The sequence below is a fragment of the Pogona vitticeps genome, chromosome ZW-PAR (genome assembly GCF_051106095.1).
Source record: "Pogona vitticeps strain Pit_001003342236 chromosome ZW-PAR, PviZW2.1, whole genome shotgun sequence".
Taxonomy (NCBI): domain Eukaryota; kingdom Metazoa; phylum Chordata; class Lepidosauria; order Squamata; family Agamidae; genus Pogona; species Pogona vitticeps.
Genome location: NC_135800.1, coordinates 5,573,476 through 5,590,349, shown reverse-complemented (window position 1 = coordinate 5,590,349; position 16,874 = coordinate 5,573,476). Strand labels below are relative to the sequence as shown.

The 16,874-nt window shown below is 56.9% G+C and overlaps 2 protein-coding genes across 2 annotated transcripts; both read right to left on the bottom strand.

Moving 5' to 3' along the window:
• Positions 1-857: 857 nt before the first annotated feature.
• LOC110087478 (uncharacterized) lies at positions 858-9,134 on the bottom strand. The gene is made up of 13 exons (XM_078382849.1): positions 9,043-9,134; positions 8,615-8,892; positions 7,599-7,786; positions 7,008-7,098; positions 6,387-6,534; positions 5,639-5,698; positions 5,287-5,349; positions 4,563-4,616; positions 4,008-4,061; positions 3,261-3,314; positions 2,399-2,452; positions 1,972-2,010; positions 858-1,011 (listed from the first exon to the last, which is right to left on the bottom strand). The coding sequence occupies exons 1-13, from the start codon at positions 9,132-9,134 to the stop codon at positions 978-980; spliced, it is 1,209 nt and encodes a 402-aa protein (XP_078238975.1). The 3' UTR covers positions 858-977.
• Positions 9,135-9,263: 129 nt separating this feature from the next.
• Positions 9,264-16,852, bottom strand: ANAPC2 (anaphase promoting complex subunit 2). Its single transcript, XM_072984564.2, has 13 exons — positions 16,721-16,852; positions 15,424-16,061; positions 14,988-15,120; positions 14,571-14,745; positions 14,218-14,337; positions 13,552-13,669; positions 13,141-13,322; positions 12,156-12,297; positions 11,926-12,001; positions 11,394-11,597; positions 10,644-10,773; positions 10,015-10,250; positions 9,264-9,748 (listed from the first exon to the last, which is right to left on the bottom strand). The coding sequence occupies exons 1-13, from the start codon at positions 16,784-16,786 to the stop codon at positions 9,536-9,538; spliced, it is 2,433 nt and encodes an 810-aa protein (XP_072840665.2). The 5' UTR covers positions 16,787-16,852; the 3' UTR covers positions 9,264-9,535.
• Between the last annotated feature and the right edge of the window lie 22 nt (positions 16,853-16,874).

Below are 16,874 nucleotides of genomic sequence, written 5' to 3'. Positions count from 1 at the left end.
ACCAGCAGAGAAACCACATTTTGACGACCATCAGTTCAGGATTGAGCAAGCAGGGTGCAGGACTCTTGGATTCCATCAAATGCAAACACAGAGAAATGATTTTTGATTTGTTTTTTTGGGGGGGGGGCGAGGATTAGCTGTTCTGTGTTTGAAATGTTCTAGATACACCACTTCCAAGGATTTAATCAAATCTGCAAACATTTTTGAAAGTTTATACACACACATTACGAAAATATTTCAAAAGCATATTACAATCATCCTATACCTAGCTAGCATAGAAACCCAGTTATTTTTTAAAGTTGACAACCCTGCCTTGATAGGAAAAAAAGTGGGTCTTCACAGAACTCCTGTCCTCTCGGTCACAATCCTTCCCCCCCATGCTTGTGAACTGCCACCATCCTCGACCTGAAAGGAAAGCTGGACATTCCCCCACCCTCACCCCCCTCCATCTTTCAGAATTGGTACAACGCACCCCTGGCATATAAAAGGACAGTAGGGGAGCAAGTAAAAATATGCACAAGGAAGAAAGTTTGGTAGGTATGCTTGCACCAGCGTCCCAAGCCTGCCCAACATGGTTGCAATTTGCCCCCAGGATTCACTGTCAATAGTCCAGATTCTGCTTACAACCCAAGGACAATGCAGGGCAGGGGGGTGAAAAAAATCATATCCTTGTTATTATCCCCCACAGAAAAAGAGTTGTAAAAGTTGGTCCAAGATACCTCCTGGATCTTTCCCCAGAAATTTCTGCAGTGCAGAAGGCGTTCTGTGGCAAATGGAGGCGGGGGGAGAGGTGTTTGAAAGATGTAGAGGGTGGTTGCTCGAAGGCAGGAAGTTTGCAAAACCACAGGACCAAGAGGGAAAAATAAGCAGTGCTTTAATATGAAGGCCAAGCAGCTTCCTGGGCGATACTCCGCTTTGTCAGAGGGCTCTGTGGCAAAAGGATCACAGCAACACTGTTTGTCCGGCACTCCATCCTCTCACTCTACTTCTTCATAAAGATGGGCCTCACGTCTGCGCAGGGGTGAGAGGGAAACAAAAGTTGGTCACGTTACATGCCTGCTGCTCTTTGAACAGAAATGATGAAAAAAAAAAAACTGACTGAAAAGGGAAAGATGCGTCCCCAGAGCGGGAAGCAAGGAGAGCTAACGTTCGCTCAAAATGAATTCTGGATCCTGTTGCAACCCTGTGCAGTCTAGTCTAATGTGAGCGCTTCGTGCTCTGCGTTCTTGTGAAGGACGTTGGCAAAGTCCTGCAAGAGCTGAGAAGTCAGGCTGCTGTACCCCACAATCAAATGAATGTCTCTCCCCCCAGGCCTGCCTGATCCAGTTTTTTTCTGCTAAATCTCTGGATTCAATCTCCCCTCTCTCAACTACATAGTGGCGGCAACGCTTGCCATGGTTTACCTGCACTAGAATTGGGGTTTTGGAAGGACCTACACAAGGAAAAGTTCAGGTTTCACCCAATCAGCTGCAGAACGCCTTCCAAGACGAAATGAGGCCAACTCATTCCATGCTGAGATGGATCACTCGGCATTTCTCTGGGCTTTTTAAAAAGCGGTTTTACAATTGGCTTCCAAATGGTTTCAAGCCACCTATTTTTAAAAAATGCGCTCCTCTTATTTTACTGCCCATCGCTTTGGCCTGCTGCAGCGCTAGTGGGCTGAAAAGCCACCGCTGACGACTCCTGCTGCTAAAAATAATGGCGACGACGATGGCAACGAAACCCATAGCTGGCAGAAGAAAATGCTCAGCTGCGACTCGGGGAACATTCCGAGTGCCATCTATGCTCATGAGTCTTACATATGCTTTGAAGAGGAAACCCCAACTCCGACACTGGGATTCCCTGCCTCACAGTTTGGATTCGGGGCTGCCCTGTCGTGAAAGCTCCAGAGAAGAACTTTGGCCTGCCGGATGGACTGATGCCACTGGATCACCCACACAGCCACATTTTATACAGGACGGGTTAACTCACCTCTTTGGCGACTCCACAGCTCCTGGTGAGCCTTCATCTCTGAAGTGGAGGTGGGGTGGGGTGGAAGGAGAAACAGTAAAGAGGTGTAAGTCTGGATCATCCAACTCAGTTTTGCAGGGGTGGCGGAGCAATGTGGCTGATTTGATGGCAAGCAGCAAGGTTCCCCCCCCCCTTTCCAGGGCCTTTCTAAGGGGTGGACCTTTCAAGAAGGACCCCTGGCAATATCTGCCTAGCATCATATCAAGAAGCAAGACTTCTAGAGATGTGACGGCCCATCACACTTTGGGGGTTCAGGATGTTGGGAGGCACCCCATCTGCCACCTCTGATGCCCACTGGATGACAGTGAAGCAGGAGTACATGGATGCAGGATTCCTCGCTAGACACTCCCCTCCCTCCCTCCCTCTCAGACATGGTTGTTGTACTTACGGAGATTTATGATCCAATTCTTCCACGTTGGCGTACTTGCTCTCCAATGGAGGCCTGAAATACAGAGTTCATGAGGAGGAAATGGGCTGGCTCAGACCCACCAGGCCCGTGTCTTCCAGTGTCCAGTTATTCACAAGAGGCCAATTCAGAGCCCAGAAAAGTTCCTTATTTTGGTCTGGAACACTACTCCCATAACCTCCACCCCACTCACCACCCAGTCTTTATTAAAGGCCATGCTATCTGGGAAGTTCAGAGGGCAGTAATTAAAAAAAAGAGTAACTTCTTTCCAAGTTCTGGCCCAATGAGACGTCTCACAATTAGGACACGAATGCAAATGCTGCAACTCTCCTTTCTCCCCACTTCAACCCATAACCAGTATTTAGTGGTACACTGCTGCTGAACGTGGAAGTTCCATGCCAAGAAGGCAATGCTCCTCTTGGATTTTGTGCTCTTGGTGCAGTGAGCTAATCTGGGAGACCCCATTTGGAGACCATGCAATCAAACCTCAGTAGTGGATGAGCAGGACAAGAATGAATGACAACAGCCAGATCGCTCTCCGGCCAGCCTGGCTTTCCCAGGCTCTCTCCAAACCCTGCACCTCCTCACAGCAGCCTGTGGCAAGACCAGACTACAGTGTCACTACCGCCCACCCAGGCTGGGCGGCACATCCTTCAGCAGAAGCTGGCATGGCCCACGTCCATGCGATGGGAAAGGTTCTCCGACAGGGCATCCTCAGCACATCCGGCAGAGCAGCGCGTGCATGCCCATGGGCCATTTGGAGGCCAGCTCCAGGGAAACAGCTTGTGAAGGAAGTTGCAGAAAGGTTTCAGCTGAGCAGAGGCGAAGGAACCTCCAGACTCACGTGGAAAAAGTTGACTCCCAGCAAGGAGCAATGTACTCATTCTCTGGGGTGGACCTGGGAACACAAGAGGCAGATCACAGGGCCAGACTATGGGCAGGGAAGGAAGGAGGCACTGCCATCCAGGCTGCTGTCCCGAGCCCCATCTTTTCTCTCAGGCCTCCGGATCTCAGGACATGCCCACGGAAGCTGCCAACCCCCCCATGTCTCAGCCTGCAAATGGTAAAGTCCGCTTGGAAGGGGGTGGGGGTGGTGGGGTTATAACTTTCACTACCATCCTGAACATCAGATTCTTGGCCGGACCTCAAACCTGTACACCACCGGAACACACTGATCTCCTCTGAGTTCCAAAGCTAAGCAAGGTCTGGCCTGGCCCGTCCTCCGAGGTGAGACCGCCAAGAACACATGGCAGGGAAGGATCTCTGGTCTGGGCTGGCAAGGGAGCCAACCGGAACCCCTCGGGAAGAGACATGGCTGCTAACCAGACTGGCCAGCTTCCTCTTTCCCGTTGTGTTCATCAACTACTGAGGTTTCTTCTCACTTTGTTGAGACAGGAGGCACAGAAAAACACCCCCAGCAGTCAGCGGCCAGAGGGACAACTCCCCCCCCCCAAAAAAGGGAACAGGGTCCTGGGTGTGTGCTTTGGAGATCGGGCAGTTTGTTCCCCACCTAGTCCCCCTCCCTGCCCTCCCTGCCTCCCCCTCTGCCTACGATGCTTGGCAGGATCCGTGTGGACTTCCCCCTACTCACTTGGGTCCGTGAAATGATCCACTCACATTCTGGTAACGCTTCTCATGATGGATCCTGAGAGGACAGAGAAACGGCGCAGGGCAGCATTTCAAGGACTCACTCAGGAGTAGAGGGGCTTGGCCTCATCTCCCCACTGAACCATGAAAACAGATGAGGCGGGCATCCCCTCTTTCCTCCTCACCCGCCCTGCAGGCCTGTTACGCAGAAAGGAGAAGACGGCCCTTGGGCAGCCCACTTCCGCCCCTGGCGTTCATTGAGAAGCATGGTGGCATGGAGCTGGCACTGTAAAATAGCCCTCAGTCCACCAACCCTTCTCCCTATCCTCACCCAGGGATCTGCCTCTCATCATTTGCATTCCTATTTTTAAAAGGGCGGTGGCCTCCGTTTCCACAACTGAGCCCAAGGGAGACAGAAGAGGGAAGAGAAAAGCATGGAAGCAGTCTCTCCCCCTCCCTCCATTGTGAAAGGCTGAAAGGGTTCTAGAGCACGCCAATCTTTCTTAAAGGCTCCCGTGAAATCGCACGGGCTCCCTTTCCTACCCAACCTCCAACCTACCTCGGCCCAGGGTGCAGGTCACTGGCGTGCAGATACACACCCTGCGGGGCATGCCTGAAATGACACGGAGAGGTAACCAGAGAAAGAGATGGCGCCTATTTGTGTTCATAACAATGGCATAACCGGCAGATCCAAGAGACCTCGGTGGCCCGCTTATGACACCCACCCTTTTCCCCACCTCGGAATTAGGGACTCAGGTTTCGCAAAGCCTGTGTCCCCTAATTATTTTAAAAATGTAATATGAACTTTAAAAATTCAAAGGAGTCGCTTGGAGGGCTGTAAATACGGCAGCCAAGTCACCAAACCCAACGTGAAGCCTAAAGACAATCAATTTTTCACAAAATACACAACAACTGCAAATAGCTGCCTAAACACTAGTGTCCAGACTTGGGGACAAAGCTGTCTGCCCGAGGTTGCCGGGGAGGGGACCCACTAGGAGGGACTGCAGAATGTCTAGTGAAATCCTTGTGAAATCCCAGATCCCCAAACCAGAATTTCAACCCTTCTAGATCTCCCTTTTGCCTCTTCCCAACTTGCCCAAGCAGAAATAAGACAACACAAAAAAAGCCCTACCACCCCATTGTTAACGGACAGAAAGATGCTCCATTCCCTAGGCAGCCCTCAGGGTTCAGGAGCTGTCTTGTTTTGGAGGCCGAACCCAAAGGCCCGGCTTCCCATCAAGGTTCTCTGGAGCAGAAACAGGGGGAAAAGATCCTCTACTCACCGGGAGGCCGGGTGGAGCTGCTCATAGCCCTGACCCTTCACAGTGTGCTCTGGGCGAGGGGGGCTGTAACCACAGAGAGTGGGGTTTGTTGCAACAGATCTGATCCCATCCCATCCCATCCCAAGGGAATGTGGGTTGTTTTTTTTCCCACCACGACTCCAAGAACCTCCACCCAGCAGCTATTCCAGCCTCTGCTCCTTCCCACCACTGTGTGATCGTTGGCCCTCAATCTAATCCGAGCCATTGGAAAAGGCTGTGTGGCGTATTTTTTAAAAATGGGGAGACTTGACCCCTCCTTTGCAGGGGTCGTCTCCTCCCTCCCCACTCGGCAGGGGCCTCAGGAACTACTTACGGGACGGGAGGGCGGCGCCTCCGGTGAGGCGAATGGAGCTTCTCTTCCTTCTCCTTTTTCCTTGAAGACAAGAGAGGAAAAAAAATCCGCACAAGACAAGCCAACTATGGGTCCTCAGCACCAGCTCGTCTGTGGCAAGACTTACAGGTTGTGTTCAAAAATACTATGGGAAGGGAGCCTGTCTGTTGTTCCTCTTTGCCGTGTCTGGTGGACACATCGGGCAATATAACTTTTTTTTTTTTTTGGGGGGGGGGAGATTAAAAAAAATTAGAATGGGACAAAAGACCAGCATGGAACCCTTTGAATACGCTGTAGGGCTCTATGGACGATGTTTACCCACCCATTGAGTGAGTGTGGATTTAGCTAACTGTGCCTAAGAGACAGACACCTAAAACAACAGTCTCGCCAAGCGCCGTGAGTTAAGATCGTGGTTAAGTCGCAAATTTAATTAAAAGGACATTTATCAGGCTGAGGAAATTGATCATTAATAAAGGGTGTCTTCTCAATAGCTGGAAGCCCATTTTGGGAGCGTCTGAATGGAAAAAGCGTCCTTCTAATCCTGCTGGGAGCTGCCTTGGGTCCCAGCAGTGGGCAAAATAACAGGAGACAAATACAACTGGTGAGAATGAACGAACACTCCCAGAGCCCTCGGCAAGTAGCGAGAAAAACAGGAGCAAGCGTGTGCTTTTGCGCTCTCTCTCTCTCTCTCTCTCTCTCTTTCTCTCCCCCTCTCGGTGGCAGGGCTCACCTCTGCTTCTTCGCCCGGCGCAAGATGCAGATGGCCACCACCAGCAGGATGGAGCTGGAGAAGAAGCCCAGGAAGGCCAAGGCAGCCACAATGGCGATCAGAGTCCCTTTGTCCAGCGCATCCGGGCAGTCGCAGGCTTGCGGGGATGCTGAATGGGAAGAGTCAGCTGATGGGAGGAGGGAAAGCCGCAGCCGCTTCCCATCCTGCTGCTTCCTCCGATGGCTGATGCCATCAAGACAGGCCAGAGGCCCCCCCTCCCCCCGTGGCTTTCGGGGAACGACTGCCGAAGAGCTCGAGTGGGTGGCAAGAGAGGGCACGGACCTTCCTCTGCCAGAGAGCCCAAGAGAGTGGCTGCTGCGGCGGGGGCTGCCTGTCAGCCGTGGGCCAGAGAGCACACAGAACCTCAGCCTCTTTCAGCAGCTGCTCATCTCCTTCTCCTCCTCCCACCTCTTGGCAGCCTCGTGCCCCAAGGAGGGCACCACGCCCACCAGCACCCTGGTCGAGCCAGGAGGCCAGTGACTTCCTCCCAGCTCTGATGGCCCCCTCCTCCTGCCAGGAAAGGGAGAGGCACTGTCCCGAGCAGGGGCCCGGGGCGGGACGGGGAGGAAGACGGCGCCTTACTCCGCAGGGAAGCTTGCCGGTGTTCGGGGACGACCTCCACGTGGTGGTGCCCGTAGTGCACCTCGTCCTCGGCTTCCTCCGGATACTGCTGCTGCGGGACAAAGATTCAGACTGCAACACCCACTGTGTGCCATTTCACACCTCTGCCTCATCGAGCAGAATCGTCTGTTCTTATCTCAGTGGCTTTTGCGCGTCCAGAAAGCACACTGGTCCTGGGAGTTCAAACAGCGGCTTTGATTCTTTCTGCTAACATGCCAAACTGGGAAAGTTCTTTTTGGCCTACAACCTCAGGCTTGAGTTTAAAAGAAAAAAGGAACTCTTTCAGAATTCTGCCACACATACTTAGGGAGTGAACCCAGTCCTTTACTTTTTGGCTGCTCCTATCCTGTTTCATATCCCCCAGGCCGCCACCCTGCTCCCACTCAGTGGCCCGCTATAAAAAGGAGAAGGCTCTATCTTGGGGAGCCCCCCCCGATGCTTCCGAGCCTCCCTTGCCTTGCAGGATTTCTCTCCCCCTCCCGCCCTTGAGAGCCGACCCACAGCCCAGAAGTGCTGTAGGCAAACCGACAGCAGTACTGTTTCCATGCTCACCCGCTTGAGCGCTTGACGGACACCATTAGCGTTCTCTTCTGCCTCTCCCCGGTTCAGATGGTGTTTGGGAGAAGCGCCTACTTCATTTCCTGCCTCCAAGGATGAGTGGCGATTGGAATCAGGAGGCTGAGCTCTCGATCTCTCGGCCTTGTCTGTGTTTACTGGAAGCCAGAACGGAGAAGCAGCACCTGCTCCGAATGAAATGAAAGCACAATTTTTAAAAAATGCCATACTCTCACCCTTCCACGGGCAAGCTCCCCGTTACCCCAAGTCCCTCGTGCTGTGGGATACGGTTCGGGGGAAGAATCAGCTGCCAGAAGACACCATGGGGCTGCAACGCAGGAGGAGGGCCCTTCTCTGTGGGCAGAAGCTTCCAGGTTCAGCCTCCGGCTGCCAATGAACGACCCTGTCTAACATCACTGAGCGCGCTTCGGGCTGCTCTCGGGCCACGCTGCCCATGGGGAGCAGCGAGCTGGGCCACGGGTGGGTCCCAGGCAGCCTCCCACGTTCCACCTGCCTGCCGGGAGAGCTCCTGGACGAAGGAGCTCTTCCAACCGATGCAAGACGCACCCAAACAGGCGGCGATGATGCTCATGGACCAGAGGCATGCCAAGAGCATCATGGGGTCCTGCTCCCAATCCCTCGCACCTTCCCAGGTGCTCTGGCAAAAGGAGGCAGGCCAGGCCTCTTGCCAGGGAGGCAGGGAAGCCAGGAGAGACTGTGATGTCACAGTGCTCTGGAATGTGTCCTGACCAATGGGGAGCGCCTGTGGCTGACCTCCCCCCCCAGGGAAGAAGCCAGGCTGTGCGCAGGGGGCGGGGGATACCTGCACACAGTTGGTGGCCACACTGTTCCCCTTTTTGCAACTACACAAATGTGGGGTGGGATTGGTTGCTGGCTTGCTTTTTGTCTGCCACAACCAAGCCGGCTTGGGGGGGGGGGAGGAGAGCAAGTCCACGTGAATTCTTGGGGGACACGTCTTTTCTGATGATTTTCTTCCAAGGTCTGCTACTCACCCTTCAGCGAGGAATGCTGGGCTGCTGCGATGTGACTTGTAAAAACCACCTCATCCTGGATCTGCCCCGGCGATGAACCCCAGGTAGGCAAAAGACTCAGGATCGGGGAGAACTTGTCCTGCAGGGGAAGACTGGAGATTTCCAGCCATTTTTGTTTTGCAAAACAGGGTGTTTTCTTGTTCAGAGAGCCCAAGGCGTTTCCCAAGGAGATGGATTGGCAAGAGGCTGAGAACCAAGGGAAAGGAAAGGATTTCTTCCCAGAACAAGGTCCACTTTGCCTTCACATCTCCTCCCTCCCTCCCGCCTTCTAAGATACTCACTGTCAACGGTCAACAGTTGGAGCAGGCCGGTTCTCTTGCACCCTCTGTGATCCATTTCCCTTCCTGGTTTTTCCCCCCTCCTCTCAGCTCACACAAACATGGCCCCACATGAACGGTTGCCATGCCGCAGTGCCTTTGTTGACAGACAGAGCGGCCTGCCTAACCTCTGGTTTCTTGGGGCCCTCCTCCTCAGACCCCATCTCCTGCCCACCCCCATGTGCTCAACTGCAGCCAACGGCGGACCTCCCTCCAGCCCTCCAGACATCATGAGACGATGGCCACTCCCTTCCGCCCACCAGAAAACAAAGCTGAATGAAAGTACGCTGCTCTTCACAGTACAAGACACAAGGGTTTTTTTTTATTATTTACAAAAAGAACAGATCGAACAAGTCCTGGAGTCTCTCCATGCTTTGCGGAGGACCGAAGGGTGCCCCATCTCCCTGGCCTGGAGACTTTGCCACATGGGGTGCCCCCAGAAGGGTAGCACAGGGTGCCAGTCCGAGGGGAAGGTAGAACCCTGCCAAGCGTGCTATGCCCTGCCCTGCGACCACTCTGGAGCCCAGCAAAACCCGCACACAGAGTTCACGGCCAGGGAGGGGGCTCAGGTGCAGCTCTTGGGCAAGCGGTAGACGCCTCCCGAGTAGAGGAGCTGCTGGTCCCGCACTTTCTTCTGGAGGAAGCCCTGCAGCTCCTGGATGTCGATCTCCGTCACCATGGGCCCCGTCATCACAAAGATCTTCAGCATGCTGTGGACGCGCTCCAGCGAGAGGCTCTCCAGGTTGGTCAGCATCGCCTGGATGTAGGTCCAGAAGAGCTGCGCCAAGAGAGGAAGAGAGGCCGTTGCCTGGCGGGGAAGAGGCGCTGCGTGTGGGCCAAGGGAGGCGCCTCCCAAAGAGTTTCAGAGCTCCTCCAAAGGAAACGGCACTCCCTCTCTCTCTCTCTCTCTCTCTCTCTCTCCACCCCAGCTGGACCACCAAGCCCAGGCCCCTGCCAGCCGGCCCCCTCCTCAAGTTCCCCTCCTCCGCACCCGCGCCACCCCATCACGTCGGCAAAAGCCTCTCCAAGGCACAAAGGCCGCACCTGCAGCTCCTCCTCCTTCTGGTCAGCCTGGGAGGCCATGGCGGAGTCGCCTTCCTCGTCGCTGTCGATCAGCACCACCTTCTCGGCCCGGTCCTTCTGCTCCTCCTCGATCACCGTGAAGGTCCCCGGGGGGCCCTCCCGCAGCACCCCCTGCTGCAGCCACAGGGTCATCTTGCGCCGCAGCGAGGCCGCCGGCACCTTCAGCGCCTCGCTCAGCTCCTCCAGGGTCCACGTGCCTGAAAGTGGGCGACAAGAGTCCGGGAAGGAGGGAGGGAGGGAGGGAAGAGACCACCAGGGAGGCACAGAGAGCAGGGCCGGAAACACGTCAAGGATGGTGGGAGCAGGCATTTGCCACGCGGCAGAGAAACAGGCCAGAGCACGTGTCCAGCCTGCACCGACCGCTCAGAGCACGCCTGCGCACGCCTCTGGGACATGTCAGGAACGTCTCTCAAGACTGGTAGACCCATCCAGGGAGGGTCATTCATGCCAAGGGCTCAGACGCTGCACACCATGACATGCCCCATCCAAGGATCCCAACCGTGGCCTCCTCTTGCGCTGAACTATGACCGTCATCCTCCCCAGACACTATTGGGAGGGGGGAGAAGAGCTCGGACCTTCAGCACACCCACCTTTGCTCTGGAAGTGCAGGATGATGGCGGCATGCACGGGCGACACCGAGAGAGAAAGGGTGCGATCCGCCAGCTCCACATCCAGGTTCACCAAGCCCAGGTGGGGCTTCCAGTTCAAGGTCCTCATGGCCTGCGAAGGAGGGGGCCGAGAAGCGGGGGGGTGCTCAGCCGCCCGCTGGAGGGCAGCCCAGCAAAAGGTTCTTCCCCCCCACCCCCCAGTCACTGGGTTCTTTGTCAGGAGGACCGTTCCCAGGGTTTCCAGCCAGCCTGGGCAGCATGTCTCGCCTTGTGCCTCTCTCTGAGCACAGAGACTCCTCAAGGAGGGAACCCCGGGCTGGGCAGAGAGATCCGGCAGCCGCCTTGGGAAGCAGAACATGGCCGGATGTGTGGAAACCCAGGAAACGGGCAGGGCTAGAGGGGGCTCCCCCATCAGGCCTGGGGGGGGTGGCCCGATGCCAAAGAGAGGGAGGCCTCCTTCCAATCCTCCGGGAGAACAGGAGGCGCAGAGGGGGAAATCAATTCTGTACAAAGCAGCCCTCTTGCAAGGGGACAAGACCCACGCTCCGTCCGAAGCAGACTTTCTTCCGCTGCCTGCCTAGCAGGATCTGTGTGCCCACCGGGCAGAGGAAGGGAGCTCGCTGCACCTCTGGGCAATGGCCAGAGGCTGAGGTTCCCCCCCCTCCCAGGGCTCCCAGCTGCTCTCCCTTGGCCAAGGCCCCCTCCCCGCCTCCCTTCTTCCCCTCCTCTCACCTTCAGCTTCTCGTACTTCTTGGCGTAAGCCTCCATGGCCTCCCGGATAGGGTCCGGGAGCTCCAGCTTCTCCTCCTTTAGCGGGGGCCAGAACTCGCTAGAGAGGATGATGGCCATGAGGCTGAAGGGGGGCCTCTCCTCTTCGGGCAGCTTCTGCTCCTCGTCGTGAATGTTGGTGTTGATGCGTCGAGAGTCCGCCATGTCCTGGGGGGGGGGAGAGAGTGGCACTGCAGGGAAAGCCTGCGGTTTGGCTGCCAAGGGCCGGGCTGGGCAGGGCAGGGCGGGTGGGGGGTTCGGTTTCTGGGCTCTGCTGCTGAGCACAGGTCCCTTGGCTTTCCCCAAAAGACTGGGCAGAAAAGGAGGCCGCCTCCCAGTGCACCAGGGCTCACCCCTCTGCCGGCTTCTCTCCCAAAGGGAGTGGGGCCATACGGGGAGGAGGGCCCAGGGGAGAGCCGAGGGCCAGGTTCCTCTTCCCAGCCTCAAAGCCAACGCTCCTCCCCGTGCGGGGGTGGCAGGAGCAGCAGCCACCTACTTTCAACATGACTTCGCAGTAATGCATCTGGGCTTCTCCAAAGCGCAGCTTCAGCAGTTCCACGTTCCGGATTTCCCTGAGGCAAAGAGAGGCAAAAGATTGCAGGCAGCTGATCCCCAGGGAAGCCCCAGTCCCAAAGAGGGAACCCTTGGATGACAGCTTCCCCCCCCCGCCCCTATTTCCTCCTGCCTTCTTCCGTAGAGGTTCCGCTCTCTCTCTCCGGCCCTCACCTCTCTGCGCTGTAGTTGAACTGGTGCAACAGCCGGTCAGCCAGGAGGGTGCGGTACTCGTTGATAAAGAGGTCTTTGCTCCCATAGATGCTCACCAAGAGGCTGATGATGTCTGAGGAGCGGCGCTTGGAACTCGACTTTCCTGGCAGGGCAGAGAGACAGAGAGGATGCACAAGAAGAGAACAAGGTTGCCCCAGGAGGGGGGGGGAGCCTAAGGGTCTAATCTGAAGAGCTGCAAGCTACTGAGGTCTAAGCAGGACCACCCACCTTTTTTTGATTTAGAAAAACACCTTAGCCGTCAACTCCAAAACAAAAAATAAAATCCCAGACTGCGGGAAACTTCCGCTTAAAGGTTGTGGCTGCATTCTTTTCCAGTGATGTGCGTACACTCCTGGCAGGAAGCGGCAACTGCCAGCAGGCAGGGTAAGCCCTTTATTCTGTCCTTTCGCTTAGAGGTAGAGCATAAGATCAAAGGGTTATTTCAGCCAATCCTGGTTACGATTAGGTAACTAGTATCCTATCTGAATTCTAACAACATACAATGTAATCATGTTAAGTCAATAAAAGAGCTCTCAGGGCGTTGCCTGTAGGCTCCGCTGGCTCGGACATCTGTTGTTGACTCCTCTGTTCTTTCTCTAAGGCAATTAGCCTTCCTTTGTTCCGCGATCACCCACACCAGACTCAGATCAGAGAGCAAAAGGTAGCCTGCTCTCCCTAATGTACTCCCAGTACCCTCCTGAAATCCCCAGGGATTGGGACCTTCGCTCTTTTTGTCTCACAGGGTTGCCACAGCGTGGTGGTGGGTGGGGTAGCTACATAGGCCCCCTTCAGCTCATGGCAGGAAATCCGGGCCTAACAATTCAAGGGAGCCAAAAAAGAGGCCGTGGTCTGCTTGCGGTCCAGGAAGGGCACAGCATTTTGCAACCTGAAATCCTTTTCACCAGACTGAACCCAGGTCGGTCACTGCTCCAAGCGGGCAACTTACCTGGGTCAGCATCGACCGGATCCGGGACCCAATCTTCCGGGTCAGACACATCATCATCACTCTCCTGGCCGTTCTCAAGAGTCACCGGATCTGCTTTGGAGAGCTCGTTGGCCAAGTCTCCTGATCCCTCGGCATCACCCGTCAGGCCGGCCACGATCTGCCGCACCGTATCCTCCCTGGTTCTGTGAGGAGGAGAGAACAACTGCCTGTAGGCCAAACCCCACACTAAGAACCTGAATGGTCTGGCCTGCAGCCCTAAACTCCGGCACAGATATCTTGTGCCATCCTCCAAAGTAACTGTGGCAGCCCATGGTTCGGGAAGGGTGTTACCAAGACTGCCCAACGTTCACCGAGAGCCAACCTTGGCTGCTGCCATGCTTTGCAGAACCACCAGACACCCCCCCAGTTCACCTCAAGTACTTCCTGATGGGCTCGCAGGCCACCTCCAGGATCACCATGGAAGGGTCCAATTCCCGCAGGGCTTTGATGGCAGAGATGTAGAGGGTGATGATGTCCGACGTGTTCACCCCTGAGGGAAGAAGGTGGGACAGGAGGGTTACAACCCTTTAACACGATGGGCTCAGCCATCCCTCCACAGCCGGAAATCAGAGATGGAACGAGGGGCAAGCTGAGGCCAGGCCGAACCTCTTGCATACCCTAAAGGGGAGACAGTCCTTTTCCGTCTGAGGCTTCCTGACCTTCCCGCTTCGAGTTGGCTTTGCAATCTTTTGCAGAGGGGCCGCAAGAGGTACCGCTACCCTCCTCCGTTTACAAACCGAAAGGCAGAATCCTGTGCAAGGCCCGACCCTGGACCTGTGGCAGGCTGGGCTCTGAAGCCACCGCACCCACCTCTCCTTCCTGCCTTCCCAGCACCACCTGCGCTCTCACGCTTCCCGTTTTTGCCCGAGAGCCATCCCTCCCAACTTGGGAGCGCACGGCCCATCCAGGCCCAGGCGCTTCCACTGGCTGGATGACAGGGAGAAGAAAGGGAAAAACCCAAGGCCTTCCTTGTCTGTTTCCTCCCCGTGGCACCGCCTGCCGCTGGAAGAGAGGCAGGAGGAGAGGCTGAACACCCACCTGGATGGAGAAGGCGCATTTCCAGGGCACTTTTTAGGGAGCTGAGAAGCTCCTGCCGCTGGTTGGTCCTTTCCAGGCAGTACTTCAGGTCTTCCACTGCCGGCTTTGACTCGGGAAAATCTGTCGACCAGAAAGCACAAAAAGCCGTGAGCCCATCGGAGGCAAGCGGCCCAGCTTGGGTGGGGGCGCCTGAGGCGGAGGAAGGCTACACAAGCTCTCTGCTTTTATGGCGGGGACCTGAAGCCCCAGGAAGGGCACAGCCCAGGCACCCAAAAACTGGGGGCTGGAGATGCACCCCGAGGCCTTTCACCGGTTCCAGCCTTGTGGCCGATTCCCTCCCCTCCCGGGCCCACCTCGAATAATGCTGAAGAGCTCTTCGATGCGCATGCTGGCGTACTGGCGGTAGAAGAAGCGCTGGACGTGGCACCTCCACCGCTTGAGGGTGCTGCCGGCTTCCCGGCTAGGAGGGGCCCCCGTGCTTTCCTGCAGGAACACCCGGCTCAGCCAGCCCAGCACCTTTTCGATCCACTGCAGCACAAGGAAGAGGAGGGGCGGTCAGTCCGAGCAATCTACAGCGGGGCTTCCTCCCCCCCAAAGAGCCACTAGCTCGACAGCATCCCAATCTCACAACCCTTCTGATCGTCTGCAAGGATTGCGGCATCCTCTCTCCCCATCGGAGCTGTTTGTGGCTCTGCAAACCTCTCCCCCCCCCCCCGCTTCCACCAGGTAGTATCCCCAGGCCAGTCGATCTCACCTCCACCTCCACCCACCTCTTGGAATTCGCTCAGGAAGGAGCGCTCATACTCTCCCCGGCATCGCCACTCCATTCGCTCTTCGATCATCCGGTGCAAGATGCTGGTGACGGCGTCGGCGCTCACGCGCTCCAAAAGGTTCAGCTTGCGCCTGGAGGGAGGAAGGGGCAGGTCTTTGCTCTGATGGAGAGCTCCCCAATTCCCTAGAAAAAATAACGGCCCCGAAGCAGCCGCCACTCCCTGCCTGCCTGCTGTGGAAGGATTCAGAGGCCCCAAGATCTGGCTCATGAAACCGTAAGGAAACAGCCGCCACCCCATCGTTTCAGACCTTCTGAAACCCTGCCCAGGCCTGGCTTTCTTTCTGAGAAGGCTCAGCCTAGAGGGGCTGCACCCGGCCATCAGCCCCATGGCATGTTTTCTTCCACCCACCCGGTCAGCGACAGAAGATACCCACAGGATGTCGTTGAGCTGCTGGAACTGCTCCAAGGCAGTCCGACACCAACACTCGTCTTTCTTGCAACCGCAGCCCGAACACTGCGGGCCCCTTCCTCTGGGTTCGCCCTCCTCCGCCGCTTCGCTCTCCTGCTCGTTCTCGCTCATGCCGCTCTCCCCCTCGCCGGGGCCCTGCTCCTCACGTCTCCTCCGCTGGCGCATGTGGATCTTGAAGCTGCGGCTGTAGAAGCGCTGGATCATCTCCTGGAAGGCCTTGGTGGTGGAGAAGAAAAGGATGGCGCGGAACATGGTGTAGACTTTCTCCCGCAGGCCCTGGGAGCCGGTCCCGAGGAGCAAGCCGTCCCTGGTCCATCCCTCGAGGAGGTCCATGCTGCGCAGGTAGGGATCCAGCCGGCGCTGGAGGAGGGAGAAGGCGTCCAGGAGCAGGAGGGAGCACTGGGGCTCCTCGGCGGTGTTTTCGTACTGCGCCACGCAGTTCCAGAACTCGGGAGCGACGCTGGTCTGCAGGTCGGCCTGCAGGACTTCCAGGAACCACTCCTCCAAGACGGAGTGCAGCGCGTGGCGCCCCAGCACCTTCACCGCCGCCTGCAGGTCCTCTCGGCCCTTCGGGGGCTCCGCCACGCCCGAGCGGGGAACCGCCTGAGGAGCAAACGGACCAGGATCGAATGCGGACCCCAAGAAGGGGGATACCGAGGAACCGCCAGTGGCGGATTGGAGGAAACAGCCTGCTTTGCTGCACCCAGAGTCTTTCCCCCACCAAAAAGCTGGTGTAACCCCCCTCAGTAATTATCTGGAGAGGGACCCCATTTGGGGACCTCCCTGCCAGGCTAGGATGCTTCCTCCCCCCCCCCCCCATTTCCCTATCATTCTCCTTGACTCCTCCAGGAAGGATCCAAAGCTGTCCTCCCGCCCCCCAAAAAAAGAGCTGGCTCTGCTGAGGGAGGGGTAGGCAGCCCTTGGTGGCCCCACAGGTCTCCATCCTCTGCAAAGGGGGCTTTTGAAAGTGGGGGGGTCTCCCCTCCCTGCAGGGACGGGTCACCACGGTGGGGTGGGGTGGGGGGTCTGGAAGGGTCTTTGGGCCTGGCCACCCTCCCCTTAGCCGGGCTGTGGTCCAAAGGGGGGGCTCTTACTATGGGGCACCCCCCTTCCAATAGGTGTGTTGTTCGCCCCCCCCATCATCCTGCACTGACCCGACCTTCCTTCCCCCACCCCAGGGCGTCTGTGCATCCTTTGCGCCCCACGCAAGGCCGCCCTGACCCCTTTTTGCCTGCCCCCCCTCCCGGTCCCCGGTCACCCACCAGGCCGAGGGCGGCGGGCGGCACCAGGCCGGTGCTGAGCGTGTGCCAGGCGGCCGAGAGGTCCATGGCGGGCGGGCGGGCGGGCGGCCGTTGGCGGGAGGGAGGGCGGAACGGAGGGCGGGGCAGGGCCCGAGCGAGGGCGGAGCGGCCGGGC

Excerpts from the sequence above, each read along its gene's own strand:
- ANAPC2 (XM_072984564.2), bottom strand. The coding sequence starts at position 16,786 with ATGGACCTCTCGGCCGCCTGGCACACGCTCAGCACCGGCCTGGTGCCG. Across the intron at positions 13,670-14,217 it reads AATGCGCCTTCTCCATCCAG|GGGTGAACACGTCGGACATC; the intron begins GTGGGTGTTCAG and ends TTCTTCCCTCAG. Across the intron at positions 13,323-13,551 it reads CCCATCAGGAAGTACTTGAG|AACCAGGGAGGATACGGTGC; the intron begins GTGAACTGGGGG and ends TCCTCCTCACAG.
- LOC110087478 (XM_078382849.1), bottom strand. The coding sequence starts at position 9,134 with ATGGGGTCTGAGGAGGAGGGCCCCAAGAAACCAGAGGTTAGGCAGGCC. Across the intron at positions 8,893-9,042 it reads GCGGCATGGCAACCGTTCAT|GCAAAGTGGACCTTGTTCTG; the intron begins GTGGGGCCATGT and ends GGAGATGTGAAG. Across the intron at positions 5,350-5,638 it reads AGGCGCCGCCCTCCCGTCCC|CCCCCCTCGCCCAGAGCACA; the intron begins GTAAGTAGTTCC and ends CTGTGGTTACAG.